Source organism: Dictyostelium purpureum (genome assembly GCF_000190715.1).
Source record: "Dictyostelium purpureum unplaced genomic scaffold DICPUscaffold_27, whole genome shotgun sequence".
Taxonomy (NCBI): domain Eukaryota; phylum Evosea; class Eumycetozoa; order Dictyosteliales; family Dictyosteliaceae; genus Dictyostelium; species Dictyostelium purpureum.
This window is the reverse complement of record NW_003519364.1, coordinates 15,755-28,394: the sequence shown is the minus strand read 5'-3', so window position 1 is coordinate 28,394 and position 12,640 is coordinate 15,755. Positions and strand designations below refer to the sequence as shown.

Genomic DNA, 12,640 nt, shown 5'->3' with positions numbered 1-12,640 from the left:
GTTTTTTTTTGTCGAGACACCCCCTTGATTTTCCCAAACTATTTAATTGGAATACAATAGAATAAATAAAAAATAAAATAAACTTTCATTATTTTTAAAAAAAAGAAAGTAAAAAAAACATTTTAAAACCAGACCTATCTTTTCTTTTTTGATTTTTTTTAATTTTTTAATTTTTTTTAAAATTTTTTTTTTTACCAGAATAAAAATTTTGCGGGTTTTAAGAATTAAAAACCATCCATACATCATGGTGGACTTGATGCCGTGGTAGAGCAGATGAAGCTGCTGATGGCAGCCATTCATTCCGGGCGTACCTCGGATATCTCGGGTTGCTAGCATATTAATGACTGCATGGTAGAATTTCTACCACAATCTTTCAAATATTTTGTGAAAAATTTCGAAAAAAAAACAGAGAATCTGGTATCGAAAATTTTGGTATTTTATTTTTTTTGATACTTTTTTCGTTTCTATAAATAATAAATATTTTTTTTTTTTATTTTGTTTTTAATACTCAATTTTCTAAAATTTAAAAATGAAATTATTAGTTATTTTAATTATTTTATTTGTTGCTACAGGTTTTTCATCATCCTTATCGTCATCCTCTTCCTCTTCCTCCTCATCCAAATATATTTATTCTGAAACTTATCAATCCACAGATACAACATGCACAAATTCAGTAGTATCCAGTGAATTCGCTTTAGATGGATCATGCCAATATGGTGCTTTATCAAGATGTATAAATGGCAACCAAGCAGTTGAAATTTCTTACTACTCTGAAATGGACTGTACCGGACAATCAATCGATAAAGTTTCTATTCCAGTTAACAGCTGTACTGATGGCTTCCCAGGTAAATTATATTGTGTTGATGAAGTTAATATTCCAACATCAAATGCCCTCTTAACTATATTATCCGAAACTTGTGATTGGAAGGAAACACTTGAGTCTATTCAAATTAGAACTATGAACACTTGTTTTGAACTTAATAACCAAATGTATTATTTTACTTGTAATGCCACAAACTTTGTCCAAGAAGTCTATCCATCTGGCTCTTCATGTTCCGGTTCCCCAGTTTCCCAAACATCCCTTTTCATCCAACAATGTAATGATGTTATGACTGGTAATAATATAACAAATATTTGCATTTAATAATAAATTGTAAAAAAATAAAATAAAATAAAAAAATTATTTAAAAATAAAAATTAAAATAAAAATAAAAAAAATGATATTTTTTTAATTATAATCGTTTTTTTTTAATTTTTTTTAAAATTTTCTTAAAAAAATAAAATGATTAAAAAAACTGTTTTTTAATTTTTTTTTTATTAAAAACAAATCATATTGCAGAAACGATGAATTTATTTCAATTAAAAAGAGAACATTTAAAAGATATTGTTAGAACAACAACAGATTCATTTTTAACAGATCCTTATTTCAATTTTATGTTTTACGAATTAAATGAAGCAGAAAAACATGAATTTATTGCAAATATGGAAGAGGCATTTGTAGATCAAGTGGTCGATTTTAATGAATGCTATGCATTAGACGAGTCATTGTCATCAGTAGCATTAATATTACCACCCATTGTTGGATACCCAGAGGAGAAATGGGACAAATTCACAGATAGACAAAGCGAATTACTAAAAGAAAAAGGCTATGATATAACATTTGAAAGAATATTAAAATTAGAAGGTATGTATTATTAAATTAATAAATAAATTAAAAAAAGTAATTAAAACTAAATAACTTTTTTTAATATAGATTTTATTTCTATAAAGTTTGAAGAGTATGATGCAATCAATTCATATTATTTAATTACATTATCCACTGATAAGAACTACAGAAACCAAGGTTTAGCATCAAAATTACTAAAAGAGTTATTTAAAAAGTTTGATAGAGAGGAAAGGAAGTGTTACATCGAATGTACAAACGATATAAATATTCAGTTTTATAAGAAGCACGATTTTATTATTTTAGGTAGTTTCAAATTACCAAGTGTTGGTGATGTACCATCAGATGAAATACCAACAATTACATTTATGGAAAGAATACCCAAACCAATTAATTAACTAATAATAATAGTAATAATAAAACTTTAAAATAAATTATTTATTCTTTTTTTTATTTTTTTATTAATGATATATTTACAAAAACTAGTTAATTTAATTTAGTTTTATTTTTTTATTTTTTTATCTTTTATATATAATTGTATTTTCTATATTATTTTTACACATAATTTATTGGGTTTCAAATTCTTCTTCTTCAAATTCTTCTTCTTCTTCTTCAAATTCTTCATCATCTTGGCCAAGTTCTACTTGATTGTCATCGCTTTTATTTTCATATTCTTCGTCGTCATATTCATCATCGTCTTGGTTATTGCTTAAAACACCATTGCTATTGTTTAATATTTCATCAATTTGTTGATTGTTTTTTTCGATAATTTCTTTTTTTAATGTATTTTTGTGATCTGTAAGATCTTGTATCTTTTTTTCGGTATATTTATTTAATAGTTCTATTTGGCGGTTAATTTGATACTCTATATATTCTTCAACTTTCATTTTTTTTATTAATTCTATATTAATGGGTTCGCTATCTGATTCAATATCCATCATTTTCATTGATTTATATAATTGTTCTTTTCTATCCATTATATATTATTATTGTATTTTATTGATTATTTGAATTAAAATTATATTTATGTATATTAAAAAAAAATTAAAAAAAATGGGTGAAAAATTAAAAAATTAAAAAATTAAAAAATTAAAAAAAAAAAAAATAAAGAGGGAAATTATTTTTTTAAATGAAAAAAAATAATTTATAATAGAAACAAAACAAAAACATATAAATATAAAAACAATATTGTATATTGTTTTAATTGTCTTTTTAAAATAATAGTTTTATATAGTTATATACCCTAATCTATTTAAAATTTTTTTTTTTTTTAAATTTTTTAAATTATTTTTTTTTTTTTTTAAAATTTTTTTTTTTTTTTTTTTCGTGATTTTAAATTTTTTATTTTCATTTTTTATATTTATTTTTATTTTTTTCTTTGTAATGATCATTCATTTATATATTAATTAATTTTTTTATATAAAAAAAAAAAAAAAAAAATAGAATGAATCATCAGAATCCTTTATATCCAAATCTTGGGGGTTATCAAAGTGATCCACAACAATTAAATCAACAACAATCACAACAACATGATTATAATTATCAACAATCCCCAAATATTCCATTACATCACCAATCAATATACAGACAACAATCACCCTCACAACAGCAATCTAATTTAATATCATCACAAAGACCATATAATACACCTGGGTTAACTAATAGTTTATACCGTGATGTTCAAATACCATCTTCATCATTATATCAACAACCACAACCAACTCCATTAACCCAATCTATTGGAACTCAAATATTACCAGCACAACAACAACAACAACAACAACCAAGCATAGTTCCACAATCATTATCACCTTTATCACCACAACCAACTAAATCAGATTCATTATTAATCATTACTGAATTTGATAAAGATGAGGACTTAAAAAGTATATTTACAAAGTCAATTGACTCAGTTGATAAAAGCGTTAATAAGGTATCCGAAACACCAGACCCAACATCAAAGCTTATAAATAAAAGAGATCCAGGTTTTAATTATTTCGAATCAAATAATCAATATTGGTCAACTATGATTATCGAAAAGTACATTGAGTTACCAAAAGAAATTGCTAATGCCCTTTTAACCACATCAACTAAATCATCCTTTGGTTTATTCCCAGAAATTAACAGAGCATGGATATCAATTGATCAAACTCTTTATCTTTGGGATTATAGGGCCAATGAAACTACATCACACAATCTTTCACAAGTCATTATAAATTGTGCATTGGTTACTCCAAAAAAGAATACATTTAAAGATAATGTCAAAAAAGTTATGGTAGTTTGTACACATGTAGAAATATTTTTATTTGCTTTATGCTATTCATCAGAGAATAAGTTTGAATTATTATCGGGTAAATATAAAATTATCAATAGTATTTTTATAAATTTATCATTACAGTTACTAATATTTTGTTTTTTTTTAAAATAATAAAAAGGATTATCTATTCCAACTGATAACGTTTGTATTTCAGATATTATTGGTACAAAAGAAGGTAGAGTTTTTTTATCAGGTCAAGATGGACATATTTATGAAATCGAATATAGTAAAGATAGTTTATATTGGTTCAGTAATGAAAGAATAAAAAAAACTAACCTCACTCAAAATTTTGTCGAAAACTTTATTAATTTCCAAAAGAAGCAACAAATTATCCAATTAATGTATGATGAGGAGCGTTGTTTACTCTATAGTTTATCAAAGGATTCCATTATAAATGTGTACAGTTTGGGTGTTGGTGCCGATAAATTTCAACATCATAAAACCATTAAACCAATTCAAGACTATGAACAACAAACAAATAACATTGGTGGCGTTCGTCAATCTCAAATGGTTATGTCAATTCATTGCTCTTCAAAAGAAACTCTATTTAATTTTGTTGCAATTTTATCGAATGGTGAACGTTTATACTATACTTTAGAAAAGTTGGCTTACATTAGATCACCACCAAATAACATGGAATCAAACAATGGTTTAATTCATTATACATATTACAATAATGGTGTATTCTTTACAGCTGCTAGTGTCAATGATCAAGAGGATCGTTTGGTTGGAACCACTTTATTTGGTAATGATATTATTAAACAATTTTATGAATCCACCAAAACAAATTACTCTAATCAAGTCTCTCAAGATACTCTTTCAGAGAAAGCAAATCTTTTTTCAATTCGTGGTAGAGTTAGCGTAATAAAAGAAGATATCACAAATTTAAAACAAACTGTATACTACAAAGAGTTAACAAATGAACATATGACCATTCAACGTAGATTCTTATGTTTAAATTCTTTAGGTTTACATTTTATAACAAAATTAAAATATGTTGATATTTTACAAAATATTTTATCAACCAATAGTTTAAATGATATTGATGTAAGTTATTATTATTGTTATTATTATTAATTTTATAAATTGTGATATTAATAACTTTTTTTTTTATAGAACTTTTTTGAAGCATTTGGTAAAATTCTAACATCTTCTTTATGCATCAGTTTATATTGTTTATCACCACATAGTTCCATCACATTACAAAATCAAATCTATTCATCAACCACTATACCAAAAACAACAACAACTAGAGTTGCAGATTTAGCAATGGCTTATTTTAGAAGAAACAGTGGTAAACCAACTATGCTGCAATTAACCCCACAACCATTTACAGATATGGGTGCTGCAGTTAATAAAAATGAAACACTTAATAGTAATTCCTATAATGGTTTATTGGCATACTTGGGTCGTTTATTACATCCACTTTGGTATCAACCAATTATCTTACCAAATGGTAATTGCAATTGGAGTATAGTTCAAATTCAATTATATCAATCTCACTTTAGTAATCTTTTATCATTTTTAGAAATTTCCCAATTAATTCCAAAAGGCGCTGAAATTCCAATTTTCAAACCCAATATTAATCAACAAGCAGAAAACAATAATCCTGAAGATCATGCATTAAAAGATGAAAAGCGTAGTTTAATCGGTTTAAAGAATATTATTGTAAAAACCATTGAAATTCTTTCATTACTTTTAATACTTAGCCAATACAATTTTAAACAATTATTCGATAGTTCAAATATTCCAGATGATATAAAAAGAAAAGTAGACTTGATTAAATTTAGAGATATTTTAAATAATGATGTATTGGGTAGACCAACACAACCAATATCAATAAATTCACCAACATTAAATAATACTTTATCGGTAGATAGTAATAGTAACACTAATAACAATAATAATAATAATAATAATAATAATAGCAACAGTGTTACATCAAATTTAACAGATATCATTAATCAATTAATTGACTCTTTAATGAGATCATTAAATAATCATAATATTAATATTGATCAAGTCTCAAATTTATTAGAAACCGAATGTCCATTATTCTTTAGAAAAGAGAAGAGAGAACTTTACAAAGTTAAAGAGAAATTAAATATGGTTTTATGTGATGGCCCAATTTATTTAACTGAATCTTTAATTAGAGATGCTGTTTTAATTTTAGAATCAATATCACCAAATTTCGAAATTAAAGAAATCGTTAAACTTTTATTCGATGCCAGGGCTTTCCAATATATTGCTCCACTCTGTTTAAAGTATGGTGAAGATTTAGATCCACATGGTGTTACATTAAACCCATCCCCAAACCCATCCGATGAAGTTAAAGATAAATTAAATCAAAAGAAGGATTGTTTTGGTGAAATCGTAAAGTTATTAGATAAACTTAAAGATAGCAACATCAATGATATTAGCGAAAATCAAAGAAACACAGAAATTATTAATACTATTATCAATCAATCATTATCTTCAAACGATCGTTTAGTTCACGAAATTATTTATTCATGGTTATTAAGATATGGTTGGATCGAACATATTTATAATATTAGTTCACCATTCATAATTGATTACCTCATAGCAAATGATATCAATTTATCTTGGAAGGTTTTGGCTAAACACCAAGATTATATCAGAGCTGCTAATGTTTTATTTAGAATTGCCGAAAACTCCACCAATTTAGAGGATAAAATTGCTGCCTACACCAACTGTACTATGATACTTAGTGAAAGAAAAGATGAAGATTACTATATTGCCGCTAAAGGTCAAATCACTACTGCAAATATTCAAAAACAAATTATTGCCCAATTAGAGGACATCTTAAATAAAGGTTCAACCAATGGTACCACATTTAATGCTCAAGAAATTCGTAATGCCATTTCAGAACTCAATAAAACCATATTCGATTACACCACCCTTTTTACAGAATATGCCAGAAAATATTGTTTATATGAACAAATGCTTCACATTTGTCACATTGGTAACCACAACGATCAAGGCTTCATTCAATTACTCTGGAAGATTGTCATTGATAAAGTCGTTCCAAATGATGATAACTCTGAAAATCCAGTTGCAAGTATAATCGAAACATTGGCTTCTAAAATTAGTAATATTGGTTATGACTTTTATCCAAATGAGATCACCTTCCCAGTTAGCTACATCATCAACATTGCTGAAAAAGCTATATTTGATTTCACCCGTAACAAGAGTGAATCAGAGAAGAAGCAAATATCACCAAATTGGTTAACCAGCTCATTACACGATCATGTTAAGATTGACTATTGGATTTTAGTAGAATGTTATAATACAATTATCGAAAAAGAAAACTGGAAAGAAGATACTCAGTCAATGTTATATATCATTTGCTCATACTTTTATTTAGTCGAATCACTTATCAACACTATTCAAACCTCAACCGAACGTAGATTATTTAGCAGCAAACAAATTTTACAAACTTTGGAAATTCGTGAAAAAACCTTTAAATCAATTATTGAAAAAGAGCAAGATAAACTTTCTCAAGAGTCAAAAAATAAATTAAAGGAATTACTTGAAAAATTTGAAAAAATTATTTCAATTTCAAAATCTTTTAAAGATTTTAGATATTAAAAAAAAAAAAAAAAAAAAAACAAATAATTATATATTATCTAAAAAATAATATTATACTTTAAAATAAAAAACAAATAAAAAATAAATTTAATATTTTAAAAAAAAAAAATTGATCATTTCTAGTTTTTCTTTTAAATGGTAACGCTTAATATTATAAATAATGATATATTTGTTTATAGATATGGCACTAACATCTCATTATAATTATGATGATGACATATATTTAAAAAAAATCATACTACCATATATATATTTGACTCAAAGAAAAAGAAACATTAATTACAAAATAGGATATGAAAAATATAATAAAAAATTTTATTTCGAAAAAATATTTAATAAAAACTGATACAACTATTTTCTTTATAATAATTGTTCAAAAATAGATTATAATTTAGTGGTTATACACTTATTGTGTTAACAAAAAAAAAAACAACAAAAAAAACTAATGATAATTACAATAATAGTCTAAAAAATATAGCGGGTGTATAAAGATTGGGGTTAATTTTTTTTGAAAAAAAAATTCCTTAATGTTTTTTGAATAAAAGGTGGGTGTGGTTGTGTGTTTATGTGTGTGAGTAAAAAAATAAAGTTTATATGTATAAATATAAATATATTATTAAAATATAAGAATGTGTTATACATTTTCGTTAAATCTTTTCAATGGAATCTTTATTTGTGCAAAGAAAAAAAAAAATACACTCAATTTATTTTTATTATAATTGTTTTTTTTTTTTTTTTTAATTATAATTATAATTATAATTATTCATTATTTTAATTTATTTTTATTTATTTTTTTAATTGTTTAATTAATAAAAATATTTTCAAAAAAAAAAAAATTTTCATTAATCATTTTTTTTTATTCAAAATAATTTATTTGATAATTAATAATAATAATAATAAGTAGTTGGTAATAGTATAAAAATAAATAAATAAAAATAAAATGGATAGAAAATCTACAGATTCACCAAGTGGTGTTGGTGTTCCACATTTAAAACGTTCTGGTAGCATAACCAGTGCAACAAGCCATCCACATAAGGGTCTTGTAAGAACAGATTCAAGTCCAAAGTATGTATTAAAATAAAATTAAAAAACTTTAATATTATTTTTAAATTTTCATATTTTAATATTTCTTTCATTTAACTAAAGACTTTTTAAAGATAAATTTAAACATAATGAAGAATCCTCAGAAAAAGAAGAAAAAGGAAGAGGTCAGGAATTAGATCCAAAAATTTTACAGTCATTAAAATTTGACTCTGAAAAAGAAAAAGAACGTGCTCTCCTCTGGGCATTTTTAGCCAGCTATTTACCAGAAGATAAATCAACACTCCAAAGGGAATTTGTTAGACACTGTGAATATACATTGGCCCAAACAAAGAGTGAAGCAACAGACTTTTCAGCATTCCAAGCTCTATCAAGTTGTACAAGGGATAGATTAATCGAAAGATGGAAGGATACCAAGCTTTTCTTTAAACAAAAGAATGTTAAACAAGTTAACTATATGTCATTAGAGTTCCTTTTGGGTAGATCTCTTCAAAACTCACTTAGTGCTCTTGGTTTGGTCGGTAAATACGCTGATGCCCTAATGGATCTTGGCTTTAAATTAGAAGATCTATATGATGAAGAAAGAGACGCAGGTCTTGGTAATGGTGGTCTTGGTCGTTTGGCTGCATGCTTTATGGACTCGTTAGCAACTTGTAACTATCCAGGTTATGGTTATGGCCTTCGTTATAAGTTTGGTATGTTTTATCAAACCATTGTTGATGGTGAACAAATCGAACTACCAGATTATTGGTTAAATTATGGCTCTCCATGGGAAATAGAACGTCTTGATGTCTCCTATCCTATTAACTTCTATGGCAAAGTAGTTGAAGTAGAAGAAAATGGCAAAAAGAAAATGAAATGGGAGCAAGGTGAACAAATGTTAGCTGTGGCTTATGACTATCCAATTCCAGGCTTCAAAACCTATAACACTGTTGCAATTAGACTTTGGTCTTCAAAACCATCTGACGAATTTAACTTAGAGTCATTCAACAAGGGTGACTATTTAGGTGCAATTGAAGATAAAGAAAAATCTGAAAACATTACCAATGTTCTCTATCCAAACGATAACACAATGCAAGGTAAAGAACTTCGTCTCAAACAACAATATCTTTTCGTTAGTGCCACAATTCAAGATATCATTTCTCAATTCAAAGAAACTGGAAAACCATTTAAAGAATTCTCAAACTTCCATGCCATCCAACTTAATGACACCCATCCAACCCTTGGTATCCCAGAATTAATGAGAATCTTAATTGATGAAGAAGATCTATCATGGGATGAAGCTTGGGATATTACACAAAAAACCTTCTCATATACCAATCACACTGTTTTACCAGAGGCACTCGAAAAATGGTCTGTCTCAATGGTCGAACACCTCTTACCAAGACATATTCAAATCATTTATGAAATTAATGAAAGATTCTTAAAGTTAGTAGATCAAAAATGGCCAGGTGATGTCGAAAAAAGAAGAACCCTTTCAATCATTGATGAATCACATGGTAAAAATATCAAAATGGCTTCTTTGGCAATTGTTGGTTCACACACTATAAATGGTGTTGCCTATTTACATTCAGAACTTGTAAAGCATGATGTATTCCCATTATTCTATGAAATGTGGCCAAAGAAATTCCAAAACAAAACCAATGGTGTTACTCCAAGACGTTGGATTCAACAAGCTAACCCAGACCTTTCCGAATTAATCACTCGTTCGCTAAACTCTGATCGTTGGTTGGTTAATCTTGACATTATTAAAGAACTCCGTCACTTAGCAGATAACTCGTCATTCCAAAAAGAATGGATGGAAATTAAACGTATGAACAAGATTCGTTTAGCAGAATACATCGAAAGAGTCTGTGAAACCAAAGTTAATGTCGATGTTCTATTCGATGTTCATGTAAAACGTTTCCATGAATACAAGAGACAACTATTAAACATTCTTGGTTGTATCAATCGTTATTTAGATATCAAAGAAGGTAAAAAGGTAGCACCCAGGGTCGTTATCTTTGGTGGTAAGGCTGCCCCAGGTTACTACATGGCCAAACTATTTATCAAACTTATTAATTCAGTTGCTTCAGTTGTAAATAATGATCCAAAGGTTGGTGACCTTCTTAAAATTGTTTTCATTCCAAATTATTGTGTCTCCAATGCAGAAATTATCATTCCAGCCAGTGATATTTCACAACACATTTCAACTGCTGGTACCGAAGCTTCTGGTACAAGTAATATGAAATTCAGTATGAATGGTGGTTTAATTATAGGTACATTGGATGGTGCAAATATTGAAATTCGTGATGCAATCGGACATGAAAATATGTATATCTTTGGTGCTCGTTCCGAAGAAGTAAACGGTATTAAGAAAAAGATCCATGATGGCAAATTTACACCAGACCCAAGATGGGAAAGAGTTCTCTTGGCTATCAAAGAGGATATGTTTGGTCCACATCAACAATTCCAAGACATTATCAATTCAGTTAGTGCAGGTAATGATCATTACATTGTTTCATATGACTTTGCCTCATATCTTGATATTCAAAACTCAATTGATGCTGATTATAAAGATAAAGCAAAATGGGCAAAGAAATCAATTATGGCCTCAGTTGGTTGTGGTACATTTTCATCTGATAGAACCATTAGAGAATATGCAGAGAATATTTGGAACATTGAAGAATGGAAGAGACCAGGTCCAGTAAATGTTTCACACGAAGAAGCAAAAACCCTTAGAGTACCTCCAGTTGGTAGCCCAAATGATGTAAATTCAATCTCAATGGAAAGATTATCACCATTAACTTTTGTTAAACAAACCTCAAGCTCACCACTAACTGTTGTAAACCAAAATAATGACAAGTCAAATGTTACAAAACCAAAACAAACTACTAAAGGTTTTAATGTTACTGGTAATCCAACAAATTAATTTTTTTAAAAAAAAAAGATATAATATTAATTTTAATATATTAAAAAGAATAAAATAATTTTAAAAAAAAAACATCTTTATTCATTTTTTATTTTTATTTATTTAAAAAAAATTTAGTAAATTAACATAGTTACTCAAATGATTCATAGTTTATTTTTTTTACTAGAAGTAAAAGTACGTTATTTTTTATTTCTTTTTTTAACCTAATAATCCTATTTAAAAATGATTTAATAAAAATATAATATAAAAAAAAAACTAAAAGAAATAAAACTCATTGATTATCTCTTCAATTTAAAATCAAGTAAAACCTAAAATAGTCATTTTTTCCTAAATATTATTTTATTATTGTTTTTAAAATATCTTTTTTTTTTATTTATTTTTATTTTATTTTATTTATTTATCTATTTATTTTTTTTATTTTTTTTTTATTATATTTGGGTTTAATTTTTTTTTCTTTTTATTTTTATTTTTATTTCTTTAATAAATCAAAGAAAAATATAGTAAATAATTAATAAAAAAAAAGATCAGATATTTTTTAGAGATCTGAAGAAAATTGATAAACCATCATATCAAAATTTCTTTGAAGCTACCAAAATTATTTTATGAAATTATTGTTTTTTTTTAATAAAATTATTAATATTTTATCAATACTGACTATTTTTTTTATAAAATTATTATTACAGAAAATTTTCTCAATTATTGGTAATGATAATTTTTTCATAAAAAATTAAAAATGAAAAAATTAGAAAAAAAAAAGAAATAGTTTTTTAAATTTTTTGTGGGAAAAAAAATTCAAAAAAAAATATAAATATCAAAATTTTTTTTATAATTATTATTGTTTACAATCAGTTTTATTGATTAACAAATATATTTTAAAGGTATAGTTCAATTATTTATTCATATATTATTTTATTCACACACAATCACATTATCTAAAAAAAAAAATATACATATATATATATCAATAAAAATTATTAATAGATAATAATCAAAATCAACTATCAATAACTCTATAATAATTATTAGATTTTTTTTTCTTTTTTTTTTACCAACTGCTACTAAGAAAAAATATCTTTTTTTTTTCTTTTTTTTTTCACTA

General features: G+C 25.9%; 5 protein-coding genes across 5 annotated transcripts; 4 read left to right on the top strand and 1 right to left on the bottom strand.

Moving 5' to 3' along the window:
• Nucleotides 1–529: 529 nt before the first annotated feature.
• On the top strand, nt 530–1,144 carry DICPUDRAFT_148350 (uncharacterized protein; the record flags this gene model as incomplete). Its single annotated transcript, XM_003284531.1, has 1 exon — nt 530–1,144. The coding sequence occupies one exon, from the start codon at nt 530–532 to the stop codon at nt 1,142–1,144; it is 615 nt and encodes a 204-aa protein (XP_003284579.1).
• Nucleotides 1,145–1,344: 200 nt separating this feature from the next.
• Nucleotides 1,345–2,061, top strand: DICPUDRAFT_148349 (uncharacterized protein; the record flags this gene model as incomplete). The annotated part of the gene is made up of 2 exons (XM_003284530.1): nt 1,345–1,684; nt 1,754–2,061. 2 exons carry the CDS (start codon nt 1,345–1,347, stop codon nt 2,059–2,061), a joined length of 648 nt encoding a protein of 215 aa, XP_003284578.1.
• Nucleotides 2,062–2,123: 62 nt separating this feature from the next.
• On the bottom strand, nt 2,124–2,628 carry DICPUDRAFT_91342 (uncharacterized protein). The gene has a single exon (XM_003284504.1). The coding sequence runs from the start codon at nt 2,608–2,610 to the stop codon at nt 2,230–2,232; it is 381 nt and encodes a 126-aa protein (XP_003284552.1). The 5' UTR covers nt 2,611–2,628; the 3' UTR covers nt 2,124–2,229.
• A 479-nt stretch (nt 2,629–3,107) lies between these two features.
• Nucleotides 3,108–7,589, top strand: DICPUDRAFT_148347 (uncharacterized protein; the record flags this gene model as incomplete). Its single annotated transcript, XM_003284529.1, has 3 exons — nt 3,108–4,035; nt 4,099–5,027; nt 5,097–7,589. The coding sequence occupies 3 exons, from the start codon at nt 3,108–3,110 to the stop codon at nt 7,587–7,589; spliced, it is 4,350 nt and encodes a 1,449-aa protein (XP_003284577.1).
• A 796-nt stretch (nt 7,590–8,385) lies between these two features.
• DICPUDRAFT_45567 (glycogen phosphorylase 2) lies at nt 8,386–11,605 on the top strand. Its single transcript, XM_003284528.1, has 2 exons — nt 8,386–8,654; nt 8,736–11,605. Exons 1-2 carry the CDS (start codon nt 8,530–8,532, stop codon nt 11,539–11,541), a joined length of 2,931 nt encoding a protein of 976 aa, XP_003284576.1. The 5' UTR covers nt 8,386–8,529; the 3' UTR covers nt 11,542–11,605.
• Nucleotides 11,606–12,640: the final 1,035 nt, after the last annotated feature.